The 17,947-nt window shown below is 40.2% G+C and overlaps 2 protein-coding genes across 3 annotated transcripts in view; one reads left to right on the top strand and one right to left on the bottom strand.

Annotated features, from left to right (window-relative positions):
• The first annotated feature begins 330 nt into the window (after positions 1-330).
• On the top strand, positions 331-1,414 carry ss18l2 (ss18, like 2). Its single transcript, XM_067495141.1, has 4 exons — positions 331-486; positions 813-889; positions 970-1,054; positions 1,141-1,414. Exons 1-4 carry the CDS (start codon positions 418-420, stop codon positions 1,198-1,200), a joined length of 291 nt encoding a protein of 96 aa, XP_067351242.1. The 5' UTR covers positions 331-417; the 3' UTR covers positions 1,201-1,414.
• A 123-nt stretch (positions 1,415-1,537) lies between these two features.
• LOC137111865 (granule associated Rac and RHOG effector protein 1-like) overlaps positions 1,538-17,947 on the bottom strand; it is a 31,209-nt gene continuing 14,799 nt past the window's right edge. Inside the window, exons 3-14 of one of the 2 annotated variants that reach the window (XM_067495128.1) lie at positions 12,993-13,205; positions 12,203-12,343; positions 11,974-12,069; positions 11,730-11,891; positions 11,479-11,637; positions 9,072-9,169; positions 7,644-7,769; positions 6,147-7,219; positions 4,650-4,815; positions 3,939-4,076; positions 3,697-3,772; positions 1,538-3,543 (exon numbers count right to left, since the gene is read on the bottom strand). In XM_067495128.1, coding sequence (XP_067351229.1) covers positions 3,217-3,543; positions 3,697-3,772; positions 3,939-4,076; positions 4,650-4,815; positions 6,147-7,219; positions 7,644-7,769; positions 9,072-9,169; positions 11,479-11,637; positions 11,730-11,891; positions 11,974-12,069; positions 12,203-12,343; positions 12,993-13,205 — 2,775 coding nt within the window. In that variant the 3' untranslated portion in view covers positions 1,538-3,216. The remainder of the gene's footprint in view (positions 3,544-3,696; positions 3,773-3,938; positions 4,077-4,649; positions 4,816-6,146; positions 7,220-7,643; positions 7,770-9,071; positions 9,170-11,478; positions 11,638-11,729; positions 11,892-11,973; positions 12,070-12,202; positions 12,344-12,992; positions 13,206-17,947) is intronic. The other variant, XM_067495129.1, reaches the window with a different exon arrangement.

A 17,947-nucleotide genomic window follows, 5' to 3' on the forward strand; every position in this document is an offset into this window, starting at 1 on the left:
CATAAACCCATTAAAGTATTAAAGGGAAAGCGACTTCTCTACTTAGAAAAACAATTACTAAAAATGCAGCACATTTTGAACACCAGAGCGAAAAACATAAGGTATAATATAAAACAAACAGCAGATGTTTTTAACTTAAGGACTAGGAAAATTGATTTTTGCTACAAAATATAACTATCATGTCTCCAGTCATGCTTTAACTTTATCCTGAATGCGTGTATCAATGAGCTATACACAACAAATACTGTAATATATATTCCACTCCTCCCTTTTGTGTGTGTATGAAAATTATATATTTCTATAAACATAAATATTCCGGTACAGTAGGCGGCGATACGCTGCTGGTTACTTTGGGAGAAACAATTAAGAAAAAGAAGAAGAAACGCGGCCAGCCCGCCCAGCTGCGACTGCACAATAATGTCGATTGTATTTGTTCCAAAGAAACTACGAGGAAAAGCGAAAATCAACCAAGAAACAATACAGAGGGTAAGACACGAGTAGAAGAAACTGAACGGCAAACTAGTTGTTTGTTCATATTCCTAAACATTAAACTGTTAAGCAGACATTAGCCGTTAGCCAGCAGCTAGCTCACGTCACCAGCTTTTCCACTCGCTCGCCTTTAGTTCGCGCTCAGTTGGGTTGCGCTCATGCTCACGCACAGATGTAATTAGCACTGTACGGTTTTTTCTTTTTAGTGTTTCTGCACACTCAGACAGACACACAGACACTGTAATGTTAACGTTAGCAGAGTAAGCAGAGTTACCTACGCTGTTCAAACAACAATGATGTGTCTTTTGCGGTGTCTGTCCCAGTTGCTGGATGAAAACGACCAGTTAATAAGATGCATCGCTGAATACATGCAGAAAGGACGAGCAGTGGAGTGTGTACAGTAAGTTAAGCTACGTTACAGTAACGCATCGTTGATGCCTTGCCACCCGTGTATCTATTGTACATGTTTGTCCCCACCAGATACCAACAAATCCTGCACCGCAACATCGTCTATCTGGCAACCATAGCTGATGCCAGCCCTGACAACATGCCTCTCTCCTCAAATGTAAGGACACACCACAGAGTGCACGATTAACGTGCAGTAACGCGTGCAGTAACGTGTTCCTAATACTCTGTCGTTTCTGGTTCCAGTCTTCATCAAGTGAAACTACGGCCTCCATATCAGCTGTGAATGGGCACGGAGGGACATGATGGCAGTGGAGTTTGGATTTGCACTTTATACTGGAAGTGGTTGTATATTACAATATTTATGTTCAATTTAAAGTGTTAAACTATTAATGTTTAGTTTCCACAATTACTGGTGTTTTTTTTCTTACATTCTGCGTTAATTGGTAAATGAAGAAATCTGAATGCAGTAGTTTTCTGTACCTAATAAAATGTATATTAAAATATTGTATATTTTTAAGTGCCTGTTGGGTCTGTTCACAAAACACGAGAATCCCAGTTAGTTTTAAAGCCAAAGCTGAGGACATCATTACATTTAAGTTGGAAAGTTAGTAATTTTTGTGCCAAATAAGTACAGAGACAATTTTCAATTGCTATTTATTTTTATTCATTTTTTGCATTGCTGGTACACTTGGAAAAATTCAGTTGCCAGCTCAAGAGAACAATAAGCAACATAAGCCAAGCTGTCCCCTTTCATATCTTCTATCAGGGCAACATGTTTTTATTTTTTTTAATTGTTTGTAGAAGCCACTAGTAAACCATTTGACACAGCTGAGAAGCTAACAGTTACAGTCCAAGGTGTGTAATGATGTCTTTAAAAAAAGACTGCAACAGTTAGGGATATAACACAGACAAAAAGCAACAAACCCTATATTTTGATTGTGCAAAGCACATTTACTATAAAAAGATATATATTTATATGTATTTACAGCAAACAATTCTCTGTAAACATGTTAAGTATGTTAGTTTTCTGAAAACGTGTCATTTCATAAATACAGGCAACATTGGCATCCGCAAACATCACAAAAAGATAACATTCTGGGCTTTTAAATACAGCCCATTGCCATAGAAACCGAAGAAACAAGGGCTCCAAAACACCCTCATCACACAATGTTTTAGTGTTTATCATGGCATATTTGGTAACCTTTATAGATAGATGGTGTAATTCAACTCTGTAGGAAAAAAATGTGCTTTTTCACATATTGGGAAAGTGGAAAATAACGTTTTATGTAATTTGCCTACAAGAATACTAACATACAGTAATGGTATAACATGTAAGAAAATACAAAAATAAGATTAATACTGTCAATAATTGTACAAGAAAAATATTGTATTATTAAACAAAGAAAAAAGAAAAGTTAGGTTTATGAGAGTTAGTGTCAATCTAGAACAAACATCTGCCAATTAGAGAGGAGGACATGAACTGTGGGTGTGAAGATGTTCCCTAATGCTCTGATCTAGTAGGGTGTGTAACTTCACTGTTTCACCAATAATCTCACCTCCTACCTCTTCAGCACCATTCATCTTCTGAACAACGCTTTGGTTGGAAATAATATTCTGCAAGTGCTATCAATACCAACATGGCACATAGTTTCTGCTATTATTCATGACTCTGGTCAGTTGTTGAAAAAGTAGTGTATTTCACTCAAATTACACCTCTGCAGTGACTTACTATATTTATGCTGAGCCTGCTCAAAGCCTCTTAATAAAAAGAACTAAATATTTATATTTTAACTGTAGTATTTTACAAGCTATGAAACAGTAGATGGTAAGCTGTATTCTGAGTCATCTTGCATGAGATTTGGCAGTTACAGCTATGTAGACACAGTATATTCATCATTGGGCAAATTGAGAGCCCCCATTTAGTCTCCTCCTTTACACACAAGTTCAGCTGCAGAAGCAAGTGGGTGATGGCCGTGCACATCTCCAGCTCTGGTCTGAGGAGATACTAGCTCAACAGACAGAGAAACAACCACTAGGCTAACTGCTGCTAGCATGACACATGCACATTTTGTAGTTAAAACATACCAAATCAAAAAAACTTCAAAATATGCCTCTTTTTCAAATGGGGATGTTTGACGTGGAAAAATAGAAATACAAAAATGACGAGCCAGTGTATAGTTAATTTTGCTTTTGAGGCTATGAAAGCTTCCAATCAAGTGGGTGTGGACTCTAATTGGTGCAGTTGGGCCCACTTAGTGGCTCATTCAACTGCTACAGGTCCTCCATGGCACTTCACCATGGACTTTTTAAACTGGCGGATCAGTATTGGTGAAGGTAGGAGGGCCTGTGCTCATGTTTAAGGGGGAAGGATTTAAAGCCCTTGGTCATGGGTTTATGTTGCTGCTGTTGCTGTTGCTGCTGCTGCTGCTGCTGGGTGAATGGAAAACCAGATGAGATGCCGGTGGAGGGCGAGCAGTCGCTGGTAGTGGACCACACAGGAGACTGCAGCATCTGCATGGAGTCGCTCCACTGGGAGGAAGGAGGGATGTTCATCTGGTACAAGGAAGAGCTGGGATTGGGCATTGTGTTGGTGTGGGTGGAGTGCTGCCATGGTGCTTTGGGCGGCCAAGTTTTAGTTTTGCTGTCCTGTGGAGCACAACCAACATTAGAAAGTGGACATGCAATAAAAAGTGACACCTAAAAAAAAAATCTCTGAGTACCAAAGAACTTCTGACTGAATTTTGAACTTGACCACAAATGCAGGCTAAGTCTGTGAAAAGAAAGGAGCTCATAATTCACCTGGTTATCATCGCTTATGTGATGGAGTGGTGGTGAGGGCAGGGTGCAGACCTCTGGCTCACCACAGCTGTGTTTCCTTAGGGCAGAGAAAGGTACACTGAACCTTATCCATGATCATAAGTATGATGGCAAGGGAGCAAATATGGACGGCTAACACGAACAAGAACTCCATAATATGTAGTTGTGTGTTTGAGTGTAAAATATTAACCAAAGAAAAATGTATTAACCAGCTTTAGACGTACCTCCTTTGTTTAACTGCTGCAACGAGGTCCGGCCCAGAAAACATGGAAAACAGACTGTCTCCATTTGCTGAAGACGTCTCGTCGCTGGAGCTGGCTGAGTCGCCCTGATTAGCGGTCCAGCTGTTGTTCACTGCCTCACTGAAGACATAACCAGAAAAGGTGTTGACAGTCTTTCCATTGTACTCTTTAACAATACCATGTTTAACACGGTCATATTTATTTGAAGATATTAAAAATGTCAACACACTGGGGAAATGATCTGGGGTCTAAAAATCATCTATTCAGAGTTTTCAGGTGTCTTGATTATGTTACAGCTTTATGAAAGGTGGTTAAAAAGTGAAATTCACGTATAGATTTCACAAATAAACTGCCACTGCAGTAATAGCTGCTTGTTTACTTTTGCTTTCCCATATTAGTCTCTAAGCAGGATGATGGCTCACACTTACAGGAAGAATTAAATGACAACCATCATAATTAACAGTAAAAGCCTCATGTGTCAAAGTGTGTGACAATAAAAAAATTAAATCAGCACATTGCACAGCTATACTGCGCACTATGGTGAAACTAAGCTTTAAATAACCCTCCAGCAGTTTGGAACCACGCTGCTGCCACAAATACATCCTGAAACACAGTGCCAGGGATTTTACACGTGTGTCTGTGCATGCTTCTTGTTTTTAACAAACAAGGTAGATGCTGTGTACAAATACCTACCCCTCACTGTAGTACTCAGGATGGGACCAGGTCCTGTGCTGGTCATCCGACATTGGCCAGTTGCTGCGTGTGTTGCTGGGTCGACGGATGTGCTGCACCTGCCGTTTCTGCTGCATGGCCTGACTGACGCCGGCGACGTAACGAGCAAACTCCGGGTCAGAGCCAACTGTGTGGGGAGAGGATAAACATAACTATGGGTTTCTGACACGCTCAGCTTTTCTCAATGGCTCCCTGCAGCTCAATCCATTTAGCCAGACTGCCCACCGTAGCAGAAATATCACAATAGCTGTAAAGTCAACTCTGCACAATAGGCCTAGACTGCAATCAAAAGAGTCTGCTGCCCTGTAAAAACAGGACACAAGCTGAATTCAGCATAAATCATCTCCCTAACATGCACGGCTACAGAAAGCTGTCCATACTATCTGCCTCACATTGATCACATTGGCTACTCACATCATGGTCTAAAGTGGTCTGGAATCTGCCTAAAAATACAAAATAGTATATAAACAGTATTTTACACTTGGCAGCTTGACATGACACGTAAACAATAGTATAGTAATGACGCTCGGAGCACGCTACCACACAAGATATTTCCCTTAGTAAACGTACATTAGAAACCCAACAAACATTTTTTCATGTAGTCTGGCAAAATCTTATTGTTTTTCTTTCATTTTTTGGACAATCAGGTTAAGTTTGAGGTACTTTACGGTTATTTTTCAACCTCTCCATTAGTGTGTATTGCAGAATGTTGGCCCAGCTAGAGTGAGTGACATCACGTGTACTAACTTCTGCCACTCGAATTTTTTATTTTGTTAATAGGACTATCATTTTTACACATTTTGCGAAGCAAAGTCTCAGCAATTCACAGCCTGTATTCAGCTTATGTGAGTGACTCAGCTTGTTCAAAGCTGGCGTTGCCATGGTAACAAACAGCAGAAACACACACACACACACACAGAAAACACACTTTCAAAATAAAAGCCTTGTCGATTTTTCTTTCAAGTTCAGCTTTCCTATAGCTTTGCTTGGACATTCAGCACTGAAGTATTCACAGTGCATTTTCTTTTTTTTTCTAGCATTTTATTAGTGTCTTGTCTTTTGAGCATGATAATCATTGTATACTAGTCACACTGTACCTGCAAACAAATTTACTTTAATGTAAGATTTGAACATAGATGAGTAATGCCTCCTAATAGTTTTAACTGGAATATACTGTAGGGGCACTTGAGCTAACTTAGGATATCCATGCCCAGTTATGAATATCCAAGTATTTACTGCAGTACAAAATTAAACCAAAATAAAAATTAAGATTTTGACATTTGATCTCGCCCTGTTGACATTGACAGTTTGGTTTTGCATAACGCTCTCTCACTGGGTAATAAATGGGCTTTTTAAAAATGTAATTTACTTCATATATATCTTTTTTTTTTTTTTAAATAAATTGTAATCCACTGACAACCCCTCATGAACATACATAATAAGGTAGGTAGATCTCACCTGCAGGGTCAAAAGGCAGTGTGTCTCCCAGGACTCCAAACACTCCCTCGCTCTGGTCCCTGTTGGGCCAAGTGTTGTTGCGGGGCCCCTGTGGCTTCTGACCCAGCATCTCTGACATGACGCTGTCCATGTAGGTACTGACCAGGCCAAGACTGTACAAGTCTGAGCTCAGATCTGGTAGTCCAGGGGATCCCCACTGCCCAATGGGACCCAGAGGTGACAGTCCTGCTGGGGGGCCTTGCGGTGGAGGTTGTTGCCCAGAGGTGCCAAGCCACTTGCTTGCCACTCTCTGCTGTTGCAGAACCTGTGGTGGGGTCTGTTGAGGAGGAAGCTGGGGGGGTGGCTGTTGCTGACTGATGGGCTGCAGAAGGTGCTGGTAGTACTGTAGAGTCTGTGGGGAGGGTTGCTGAGGTGGAGAAGGGGGCTGTTGGTGCTGCTGAGTAGGTGGCTGTGGTTGTGGCTGTGGTTGCTGCTTCTGCACTGACGGAGGCTGAGCCATGGTCTGAGCTGAGGGCTGTAGGGCACTGTGAGAGATGGACTGGGATGATGGTGAAGGTCCACTGGGTGGCTTCAGCTCAGCGGGGTTTGCAGACGCCACAGAGTTTCTCCTCTTTACCAGGGGTGAGGCCTGCTGGGATTTACCCATGTTAAATCCTGAGAGAAAGTCGATGACATCCTGCATCTCTTGGTCAGTCGGCAGGTTCATCCCTTGGTCCTCGGACACTGAGCCGTTGGCCAGCTGGCCCTGCTGGATAGAGTCAGGTTGGCAGGACAGGCTGCCCATGTGGAGGATACTCTGTAATCTCCCATCACTGTGGCCCAGACTTTTGGCCTTCTCCTCAGAGCTACTAGTTGTTAGCATGCTGCGAGATGGAGTGCTAGGGATAGAGTAACTGCCCCCACTATTAGAGCTGGATGAGACCTTCTTGGTAAACTTGGAAGTCAGCTTGGATATTGTTTTGGGCAGTCCACTGGAGGTCTTGGAGCTAGAGCCTGGAGGCAGATCTGCCTGGCTGCCATATTCTGGGCTTTCCCGCTGCAGTTGTATCTGAATAGTTGGCAAGGTTTGCTCCCTTTTGAAAGAGGAACACAGACTATTTAGTATTAAAAGTACTTCATGCAGTAATGTGATTTTCCCTGACTAAAGTGGTTATCACATATGTACATGGATTCATTTGGTCTAAACCAAGAGAAAAAAATACATTGTGGCATTTTAGTTCTGGTCCCATTTATGTTCACACCGACTTTTTATAAACCAAGACGATGCAAAGATGTAGTCAGACTGAGAGGTAACACATTTGATAAAATATCTTCCAGAATTATGTGAGCATCATCAGAACCATTGCAATGAAATTAAATTCTGGTGATTTACAGTATGCTATTCAGCACTTTACCCCCTCACTGTATATTCATTGTTTGGTGGTACAAACACACTAGGGTTCGTTTATTGCCTTCAATGCAAAAGTGAGTGAATATTATTATTTTGCAGTCACTCACTTTCTTTCCTTCCACCTGTTGATGTCAAACACAGCTGTGTAAAGCACATCTACTAGACCAAGTGTCTTCTCTGGGTCCAAGCTTCGCTGTAGCAGAGACATTGTGGCTGGGTCCTCTTTCAGACACCTGTATATGTAGGCATACACATCAACATGCAGAACAGGAAACGACATGAACCATAAATCCAATGCAATGTTTTGGGGGAAAAAAAAGGCCCAGGTGCATTTGTTAACTAATACTTGAAATGTGATATTTATAAACAAGAAAACATCATAAAAACCCAAGAGGGTTTTTTCAGCACACTAGTGTTTTGTGTATTCATAACCCAATGCTGAGATCGAAACACTCACATTTTCAACAACATTGTGACTGCCTTATGGGATAGTCTGACATGGATTTAAGGCATAAACACACCCAAAACCTGGGCTATATTGGTTTATTATATCATTGAGTGCATTAAATAAAAACTTACTCCTTTAGTGAAATAACAAACCTAACATGAATTTTAAACCCTTCATACCATTTGACCTAGTCCAAACAACGTCATGAGGTTTGAAATGTAAGAGACGTACTGACCACAGGGATTTTGAAATCCAGCACAGAGCAACAAAATATTTCTTTAAGATGTTGTCACACTGCTATTACTCATAATTCAGTAGTCTTTAGTCTTTTTAGAAAAAAATGTAACCATTGTAATGGTCCACTTACAACATTGTACACAGTTGACTGAGACTACTAGTATGAAACAAAGATGACCCTCCCACATAACAGTGGGTTATTAGCATTATGCTTCAGATGAGTAAAATATGATAACCTGAGAAATAAAAAAAGAAAATCACAGATATTGGAAGTGCTTGGAAAAATGTAAACAAATCAGTAACCATTATGGAGTTCTTGGGAAATGAATGTAAATAACTCAATAACAATGTTTATTTCAACTACATAAACAAATCTAAATAGTTTTATTAATATCCTAATTATATCAGGGCCAAGGTCCAAGTTGTATAACTTGTATAGCTAAACTGGCGCTAAAACTAAAAGACTAAACTGTCATGTACAATTATCTCATTAGTCAACTTTTATTTGGATTTTCAGACGTGTCTGCAAGACAACCAATTAAAAAAAATAATAAATAAAAGATGACTGTGGCCAAAGAGAAGTTTAGGTTCAGCCATGTAGTCTTAACTTCTTAGTAAATGACAGGGACATTTCCTTTGGATATTAGATATTATATTATTAAATATACAATTATTGAATATATGCATGTAATAGCTGTAAAGATTCTAACATCAATTTGAGCTATTTCTCCAATGATCCATATCGATAAAAGTCTGGTGTTGCATTCCAATGACCAGTACTGCAGGAGAAAATAAGACATACTAGTACAAAGACGAGTGTTTCACAACCAAAGTTTCTTGATGTACTCACCATGTAGAAGGAACCTGGACCAACACCTTGGACCCCTCCAGAGTGATCTGGGGAGCATAGGCCTCCTTGTTTTCAATCTGAGCTGTATCAACAACCACCTGTTGGGACATAAAAATACACCTGCATCAGTGTCTCCTGATAAAGGTTTCTTCAAAGTTATTTGCTTCCTTATGGAAAATTCTGCTTGTGCAACAGGTTCACAAAAGTTTACAGAATACTTTGTGTTGACTCATTTACAAAAAGCCGCCATTACGCAATTTGTACATTGCTCTACATTTTACAGAACGTAAACCAGTCAGATTTTACACAAATACCAGACATGGTAACATGAAAAATAATTATCTTTTTTTTTTTTTTGCATGTGGCATTATTTTCCCACCAGCGATAGGCAGTTCGAGGTAAGGAAGCCAAACACATTCAATCAGACTGCAACAACAAACAGGCTACCCTTCCTGCCTGCTGCTGGTCAAATATATTTGCAAGTTCTTTGAAAGTGGCCTTGGCTTCTTGAGACCAGTGCAGCTGGGTTACAAAGAGGGAGGGAAGGTGGGAGGAGTCCTCTTCCTGTATTGCAGGAAGCTACCCTATTGTTATTTAAAAAGCAGGTGTATCCTCAGAAACCCCGGGCTACTCATGTAAGAGAGCCACAGACAAACTGTCTATTAGCCATTTAACACCTAGGTCATCGAAGTCAGGAAGGATGAGGAGATGAGGTCCACTTCTTCACTACACTCTGAAAGCCATGACCAGAAAAAAAAAAAAAAACGGCAACATTGCTGATCAGCAAGTCCTTGGAACAGAAGGCACAGTCACTCTCACTGTGAATGCTGTGAATTGAAAAAAAGAAAAAAGAGGAAAAAGTTTGGGCGTGCAGATCTGAATGACACATGACAGTCCGTGCACAAATATATGAATGTAAGTGCAGGAAATATACTAAATAATAAATGTTTCAGTGTCTACACTGCATCATGTATTTTGGGTTGAGAAGCAATAGGCTTAGCTAATGTGTTAATGCAAACATACTCGTCCATCAAGCAGTATTGTTTAACAGTTAGCACAGGGCTGGCAGGAGTGGATGGGAATACTCCCTCAGTTTGACACACAAAACAGAGCAGACCACACAGAGGAAATAAACACCAGAGCATAAACACACTAGTGTTACTGTGATGAGAGAGTGCTGCCACTGACTCTCCCTCTCAGTGACTGACTCTTCTTTTCAACAAGAGGAGGAGGGACAGATGGGGTAAGGGTGTTTGAAGACCCGCCCAGGTGAGCCCATCCTTTGCCCAGATGCAGAAGGAATGTGTTTCTTTTTGTGTCTATCGAGTGTTTGTTTACGCCCTTCGGCGGTCTAAAAAACAAAAGGCAGACAGATCTCATCTCCATTACAAATCTGACAAACAACGGAATGCACGTTGCCAAACCCGCAAAAACACAAAGGGAGAGGATTCAATAACTTCAGCAGAAGTGTCAGTGAAGAACAGCGGGCCTGCTCACGTGAGCCTGCCCCCTCCTTTTTGCACTGAGTCACTGAGGTGACTTAACATGACAAACACACTAGTGCGGATTATTGTTCAGAAACAGAAAGGTGTTGCATTAAGAGATTGTTCGGAGAGAACAATTCACTTACAAATAAACTACACAGTACATGTTTCTGGTGACAGTCTTTGAAAAAGCATTTGATTTTTTTGAAGTGATAAAAAATTTGAAATAAAAAGGCATAAAAATAAAATCTATAGTAAAGAAAAATTATTCTACTTACTTTTCTTAGAAAGTTAGACATCTAAAAACTATACATTGCTCACAAATACAACTCATTACTACCTAGTCTATGCTATTTGATCATTCCAACCGTATTAGTGTCAAAATTGAAGGTGACACACAGAAGCGGTTGTGGCTTATATTTAAGTGAATCAGTTTTGTTTAGAGTGCACAAAAGTTTGTGGTAGTACAACATGAACAAAAATATTCTTATCCAACCTTGATTGATATGTCGCACTCTGTAAAGCAATTTATATATTTTTGAGGACGTGCTAGTGAGTGCTAATAATTATGTAACTGTATCAACCTGTTTGGTTTTCTCTTTATTTATTTTTTTGTTTGTTTGTTTGTCCGTCTACCCACGTGGTCGGGTTAGCACCCCGCTCTTCCCGACCACATGTTGAAGTGTCCCTGGGCAAGACACCTAACCCCCAAAGGCCCTTCCATATCCCCGTCCGTTCAGTGCCTGTCCCAAACCCAGTAGAAATGGAAGAGTGCTGCATCAGGAAGAGGATCCAGCTTAAAAACTGTGCCAAATCAACATGTGCACAAAATGATCCGCTGTTGCGACCCTGAATTTACAGGGTAAGCCAAAAGGATTTAAAAATATATATAAATTAAACAGTTTTTTCACATGTCCACTCACCAGACCAGCCTGGGCAAACAGCAGCTGAACAGCTGTCTTGCAAGCTCCTCTCCAACTAGAGGGGCAGACTTGGTTGAGGACCTCGGTTACTGGAGAGTCATCCCTGGGGGCTACTCCATTCTGTCCCAGTGCCTCCTTAATGAGCTGCAGCATCGTGTGCTGAGAACACAAAACACAGCAGGCCATCAACAAAACATTTAGTGACTAAAACAAATGAAATATATTTAGGGCAAGTCGGGCAAGGGCTGTACCGTTTTCAGTTTGAGATTTTCCGCTGCAGACTCATTAAACGACACTCCTTTGAGGAAATGTGAGCCAATCTGCACAGGGATGGTGGGCAACTCACACTGGATGGGCTGGGAGGTGGTGTGCATCCTTCCAGCCTGCTGGGCTTCTGCTTCATTGCAGCAGCCCTGCACAGATATATGTCAAAGACAAATCTGTAAATCTTGGACAGCATTGTCCAGTTATGTGCCTTTGGTTTACCGTCCTCACCTGCAAGGCTGCTTCCACCGCTTTTGGGTTAAGATGAAAGCCGGCTTTCAGTGCATACTCACTATGGCCAAGGCTCTCTAGTGCTGCTTTATAGGCCTGGAAATTGAGATAAAACATGACAAGCTATTAGTGCAATATTTCTTTCATCCTCAACTATTGAATTGATGTATTAACAAATTAAAAGTCATCATGCTTTTTACTAAGCTAAAAATCACTAATAGAACAGTACCTGTAAAGCACTGTCAATCTTCATGTTGAGCTCCTTCAGCTGGTGCTCAGGGATGGTGGTGGTGTTGGAGCAGAAGAGCTGCTGAACCTGGATGCCTGCCAGGCAACCATCCCGGCCCCTCTCTCTCAGCCTTGCCGTGGCCTGAGGACACAGCAACAACCAACAGAGAACCGGGTCAGAGTGACAGCAGAAGCATTTCAGAGATCTCATAGGGTGTAACAAATGAATGCTCTGCAGTGACCATTAAAAATTGCCTGTATATAAGGATTGACAAAAAAAAATTAAATGATATTAGAAAGATCTGAGAATAAAGTGGGGTTTTACAAGAAAATTCTCTTTGATACTTTGATCACTGACAAAACATTAATCACTAGAAAATACAACTTGTTAGAAGATTAAAACACACATGTGCAGATTCTAAAATTGAGGCCCGACTACCTCCCTCTGCCTAAACACCCCCACCAGCACATTTTATCACTATCTACCCAGGAATAGTCCACTCTAGGACATTCTCTGCATGCCAGGGTTTAGCAGGCCAATCAGCCCACTATTCTCTTCTCTGCCTCACTGTAAACTATAAAGCTTAAAATGGGCCAGAGGGACAGGTTTGCCTGGGGATTATTTAGGATATGCAAAACATTCTTCCTTACAAGGGTTCATACATGTAGCCCAAAAAATAGGAAATTGAGGCTGAAAAGTCATAAAAAGCTGGCATTCCTCAGTAATATGAAAAAAGTCGGCATTCCACCTCGCACAGACAAAATCCATACTGTCAAATGTGGCTGCATACCTCAGCAACACCTTTCCATGAGCGGGAGGCTTCCTCTAACTCTGTGAGGGGTCCGAGGTTGGAGCTTTGAGGGCGTGCATTGGCACAACGTTCCTGGGCTTGGGCAAGGGCCTCTGCCAGGCATGACTGAGCCACAGGTTGAACCTTCTGCAAAGCCTGTGACAGAAACTGGAAATGGACCTGCATCACCGTGAGGAAGCACCGACCCAGTACCTGGAAAGACAAGTTTACTGTGATCATTTCTGAAGAACCTCCCTCTTTGATATACTAGAGCACCTCAGTAAGAACAGTATATAGTCTTTCACACATGAACTCTGGACAATGGAGAAATCAGCCAAGCACGTTTTCCACAGTTGCATTTCACACATGTAACACATCAGAGATGTGAATCTCTTAAGGGGGGGGGGGGGGGAGAAAGAAACCGTGGCAGTCTGACAGAAACATCCTTAACATGCCTACTCGCTTACTTTAAAATCCTCCTGACCATTTGGGACATAGCAGCACACAACCTCAAGCACATAATCTGGACTTTGTACTAGGGGGCTGACAAGATAAAGTCCAGATAATCTCACTCAGACATCTGCGTTTTCACATACATCCCCTCCAGATAAAATCCGGAGAATTTCAGTTTTCCAGTGTATGTGTGAAGGCTTATGGGCCGCCAAACAATCCGGACACCCACAAGGTAGGAAACATGTATCTCCACATCCCTCAGTTATTAGTTAACACTATTTCCAAATACTTTACCAACAAAATATGTAAAGTTATCCCAAACTTTCTACAAAATAAAATCTAGGAAATAAAAAGAAAATGCAAAACTTGTGACCTGGCTTTTTGTTTTTAGCGGGAAAAAAATGTCTCTCATTCTAAAAAGATAGGTTGCCCAAGGGTGTACTATGTTGATTAAGCATGACATTTGCCTGGCAATAAGATAATAAATACAAAAGTGTCACACCTACAAAAGGTATATATACACATGTTTTTACACAGAATCCTCCAAATCACAAAAAAATATAAAAGCCAATTGTGCTCAGGCTCCTTCTGTTATTAATACAAAAATAAATAATTAAAACAAAAGTCACTGATGGCTGACTATAACAATATCTGGTTTATTCAATAACCTAAAGTATAAACATATTGTTTGCAAAACACCATAACAAAAACACCAGTTTGGAACTTAAAAGGTGACAGCCAAGGCTGTGTTATGCATCACAAATCAGAAAATGCATCCTCTTTCAAAACAAAGCATAATGCACAGGCAGATTTCAGCTTACTATACATGCCATGCATTTTTGGCAAACTGTGTGCTGTAAATAGGTATAAAACCTAGCAGAATAGGTTCAATATGTGATGACAGGGAGGCGGGGAAAGAGAGGTTTTGTTTGTGTATTTTTTTATTCAAAGACTGGGAATTTTAGCAAAGACAGCTACAATATAAATTAAAATTTGGCTATTGATCTGTTTAGTTAAACTTTGGAATTCTTGAAATGCTTTTAGCAATTATGTTGCACTTTGTGGTAGTAAAAAGTCTTTAAAGGGTAATAAATACTCAAACAAAACTGTGGTATGTTCTAGCGTTTAAGAGAAACCACTTGAGAGAGATCATCCTTGCCCAGATATGGATTTGTGGTAACGTGTTGTGAAAGTTTGCACATTACTGTCTCTGTCTTATAGAGAGAGGGAGACAGAGAAAGAAATAGTGAGCTGAAAAAAGAGAGAGAGAGATTGCTTCAGATGTTGCTTCAGTTAAGTGTTTGTTTAGAGACGGAATAATCCACGCTTACAGGCCATTCGTTGTCCAGTAAGCCAAATAAGAGGAAAACATGGTCTGCATGAACACAGGGTTTTTTTATTCAGGTACCTGCTGAAAATATCTCAAGGGGAAGGCTGTGTACAGAAATATGCTGCTGCTTTCTGATGGAACAATGGGACAAAACTAACTTTCATTGAAACCAAAACTAAACCGTGTAGATGACTGAAGGCGTAAAACATCTACCTGTTGGAAGTCTCTTTGTTTTTGCAACAACTACAAAACAGGACACGATGGCAAATCAGTCGTCCTCTTTGGAATGTTTGAGCAATGACTTTGGAATTTTGATGGTGGCTTCTATGTTGTGCTATTCCATTCAGTGCACGTAATGTGCACTGGATGTCTGTTATAACACACCAACAAAATAAAAAACTATGTTGGTTCATCACGAAAGCCTAGACTTGGATACTGTGTAATTTAAATATGTGTGTAACGATTTTCACACACAGTTAAGTTCAGACCTTGATTTTTCTTTCATGGTTTTTGCTCTCAGTTTCAGAAACACATTTTCTGCCACCTGTCTACTTTTAAAAATGCTAAATGGCCAAACAATATAAAATTGAAATTTAGGTAAAAAGAAACAACAAAACAAAACAAAAACAAGTGTCAAAAAACACATTTGCTAGTTAGCTCCCAACTTTTATATATCCTTGTTTTCTTGCGTTTACTGCGCTGTACTTCATCATTTCCTTTTCCCCAGACTAGCTTGCCAGAGAGCCTGTCCCAAAGATCTAAAAAGTCACGTAACTTTGTCTATGTTAATCATTTAACTTTGTGCTCAATTGCCCTAATATCTTATAGCAAATTCCACATCGATCCATAAAGCAGTGACGTTTCATTTAGAAACACAAATGACAACATCATAGTAGCACTAAGATTTACACCCTATGGAGTCCATGAATGGTAAAATCTCATGGTTACACTCTACATCCAACAATTGTAATATATTTCAGAGAGAACCGGTGTGGTGACACTCTAGCTAGTATGCCTAACAAAAACAAAAGATGTAAAATGCAAAATATGATTATTGTTTGGGCACAGATTTCAAAAGCTAATACCGCTTCTTATGATGAGAAATAAGGAAAATAGAGATATATAACAGAATAACAGAAGATAATGAACCTAAATTCTCCATATTAGGTGTATCCTAAAAAGCACAGACACAAGCTGACAAAAAAAAAATCTGAATAAAAGGACATGGCTACAGCACAAGATAATGGATAACACATGTGATTGGCTGTGCAGTAGCCCACACAGTCATGGAAAATATGAGAAGTAAGAGTGCAGCAGGGCCAAGCTGACAATGGGCCCCTCTCAGGTCCAAACAAGGCAAATCGAGAATCAGTCTACATTGATACTACCATTTTCTGAGAACACCTGGACTATTAGTGTATTAAATCCCTGAGAGTAGTGTTCCTCTGATCTAGAGCTTTAAACTAGGGGAAGGGAATGTGAGGCTTTCACAATAACCAATAGTAATGTTATGTTGCACCACTGACAGAACTATGGGAAAAAAAAAAAAAAGATAAGGAAACAGGGATCACAATTTTTGTTAAAACCTGGATCTTGTACAAAAAATAACCAATTTCACTGTTGGCAATGAAAGAGTAGTTCGATATTTTATCTCATCTGCCAAATGAGTGTACAAAACTAAACTTTAAGTTAAAGAGGAACTATTCTTTAAAGATCACAATGATCACACTTAAAGAAATAATGTGGGCTGTGGTTCATTCTTGTAAACACATTTCCTTTCCTTATCAAGCATTTGTCAAAGGCAATTTCGGGTAAGGGGGATTTTAATTCCTGCATAGTCTTTTCTGTAAATTTTCTGTCAGACCTCGCGTGGAATAAAAGCGAGGCGGCATTGCCGTTAAATCGTAAACAATGTCTACTTTCATTCATTCTTCCACTCAGCTGAGTGCAGCTTACTGTCTGCAGCTTTTGGTTACACACATGCGCAGTTGGAGAAAGCCGATTAGAAAATCTGGTTAAGCGTATACATGGAGAACACTGATTACTCTGCCAACATTAATCTACCTGGGGAAACATGGTTTCCCTAATCTCCTACCCCGATTTTGGAAACCAGCTGTCTCGCATACATGAAACTCAAGAAATCAGATTTCCCGAGAAAGTCAACTGTAACCCGGTTACTTAAGTCCATGTAAATGCAGTCACTGAAAATTTTTTTTTATTTTGCTTAGCAAATAGGAAGTCATCACCTTCCAATCAGACAATCATCAAAGATCTCTCCAAGCCCAGCTGAAGCCTCTTCTCACCATCTTATCATCAGGCCAGTGGTACCAAATTACCTACCAGGTTATAAAGAGCTTATTTATTCAAGCAACAAATTCAAAAATTCATTTGGTGGAATTCCAGCATATCTAGTCTTCTAGATAATACACTGGGCCTTGTTTACATCAGCAATTGTTGCTATTAATGCAAGAGTGCTCTCCCTTACTAGGGAGGGTTGTTTATACTTTTTTTTTTTTTTTTTTTTTTTTAAGTTCTTAGTCTGTTCAATCTTGGACTGGTATCCATATGAAAAAGAAACGTGAGTAAATGACAATATATCTGAACCTTAAACAAACAGCAATCAAGTTGAAACACCAAATGAAAATAACTCCTACAATAAATACTTTATATGTTTCATCCTCAAATGATATTCTCAATTGAGGCCACATTCCACTTAAAAACCTTAAAATGCCAAGAGTATTTGTAACAGCTAGACCAAAGACCAAGGAGTTATTTTTCCAGTCTTTCCAGTGTGCACTGGTGTTGGGTGGATGAGCTTATTTGGTTATCTGATTAGGGAAGCTATGAAGGCCTCTCCGGTTGTAGGGACCTCTCCATCTTTGCTCTGTGGTTAAACTTACGAGCTCGGCAAACGGCCTCTAAACAAACCGTGACATTTTCATGCATATTTGGCAGTAAAGTCACCCTAAGCAGCCAAGGAGCCAGGCACTGATTTGGAAAAGATGTAGTTTATTTTTCAGCCTCCACTGAACTGAAGTTTAGGGGACTATGGTTACCAGAAAAAAAAAAAAAAGTTGGGGGTGGGGAGAAAGAGTGAGGCAAAAAAGAAGAAGAAAAAAAAAAGGGGGGGGGGGGGGGGGTCACATACCAGAGCTCTCTATACTCCGAAATG

The sequence above is a fragment of the Channa argus genome, chromosome 2 (assembly GCF_033026475.1).
Source record: "Channa argus isolate prfri chromosome 2, Channa argus male v1.0, whole genome shotgun sequence".
Lineage (NCBI taxonomy): Eukaryota > Metazoa > Chordata > Actinopteri > Anabantiformes > Channidae > Channa > Channa argus.

What these genes read in the sequence shown, in the direction of transcription:
- ss18l2 (XM_067495141.1), top strand. Translation starts at nt 418, where the DNA reads ATGTCGATTGTATTTGTTCCAAAGAAACTACGAGGAAAAGCGAAAATC. An exon ending in CGAGCAGTGGAGTGTGTACA is followed by an intron (nt 890 to 969) that starts GTAAGTTAAGCT and finishes TGTCCCCACCAG; the next exon opens with ATACCAACAAATCCTGCACC. An exon ending in ACATGCCTCTCTCCTCAAAT is followed by an intron (nt 1,055 to 1,140) that starts GTAAGGACACAC and finishes TTCTGGTTCCAG; the next exon opens with TCTTCATCAAGTGAAACTAC.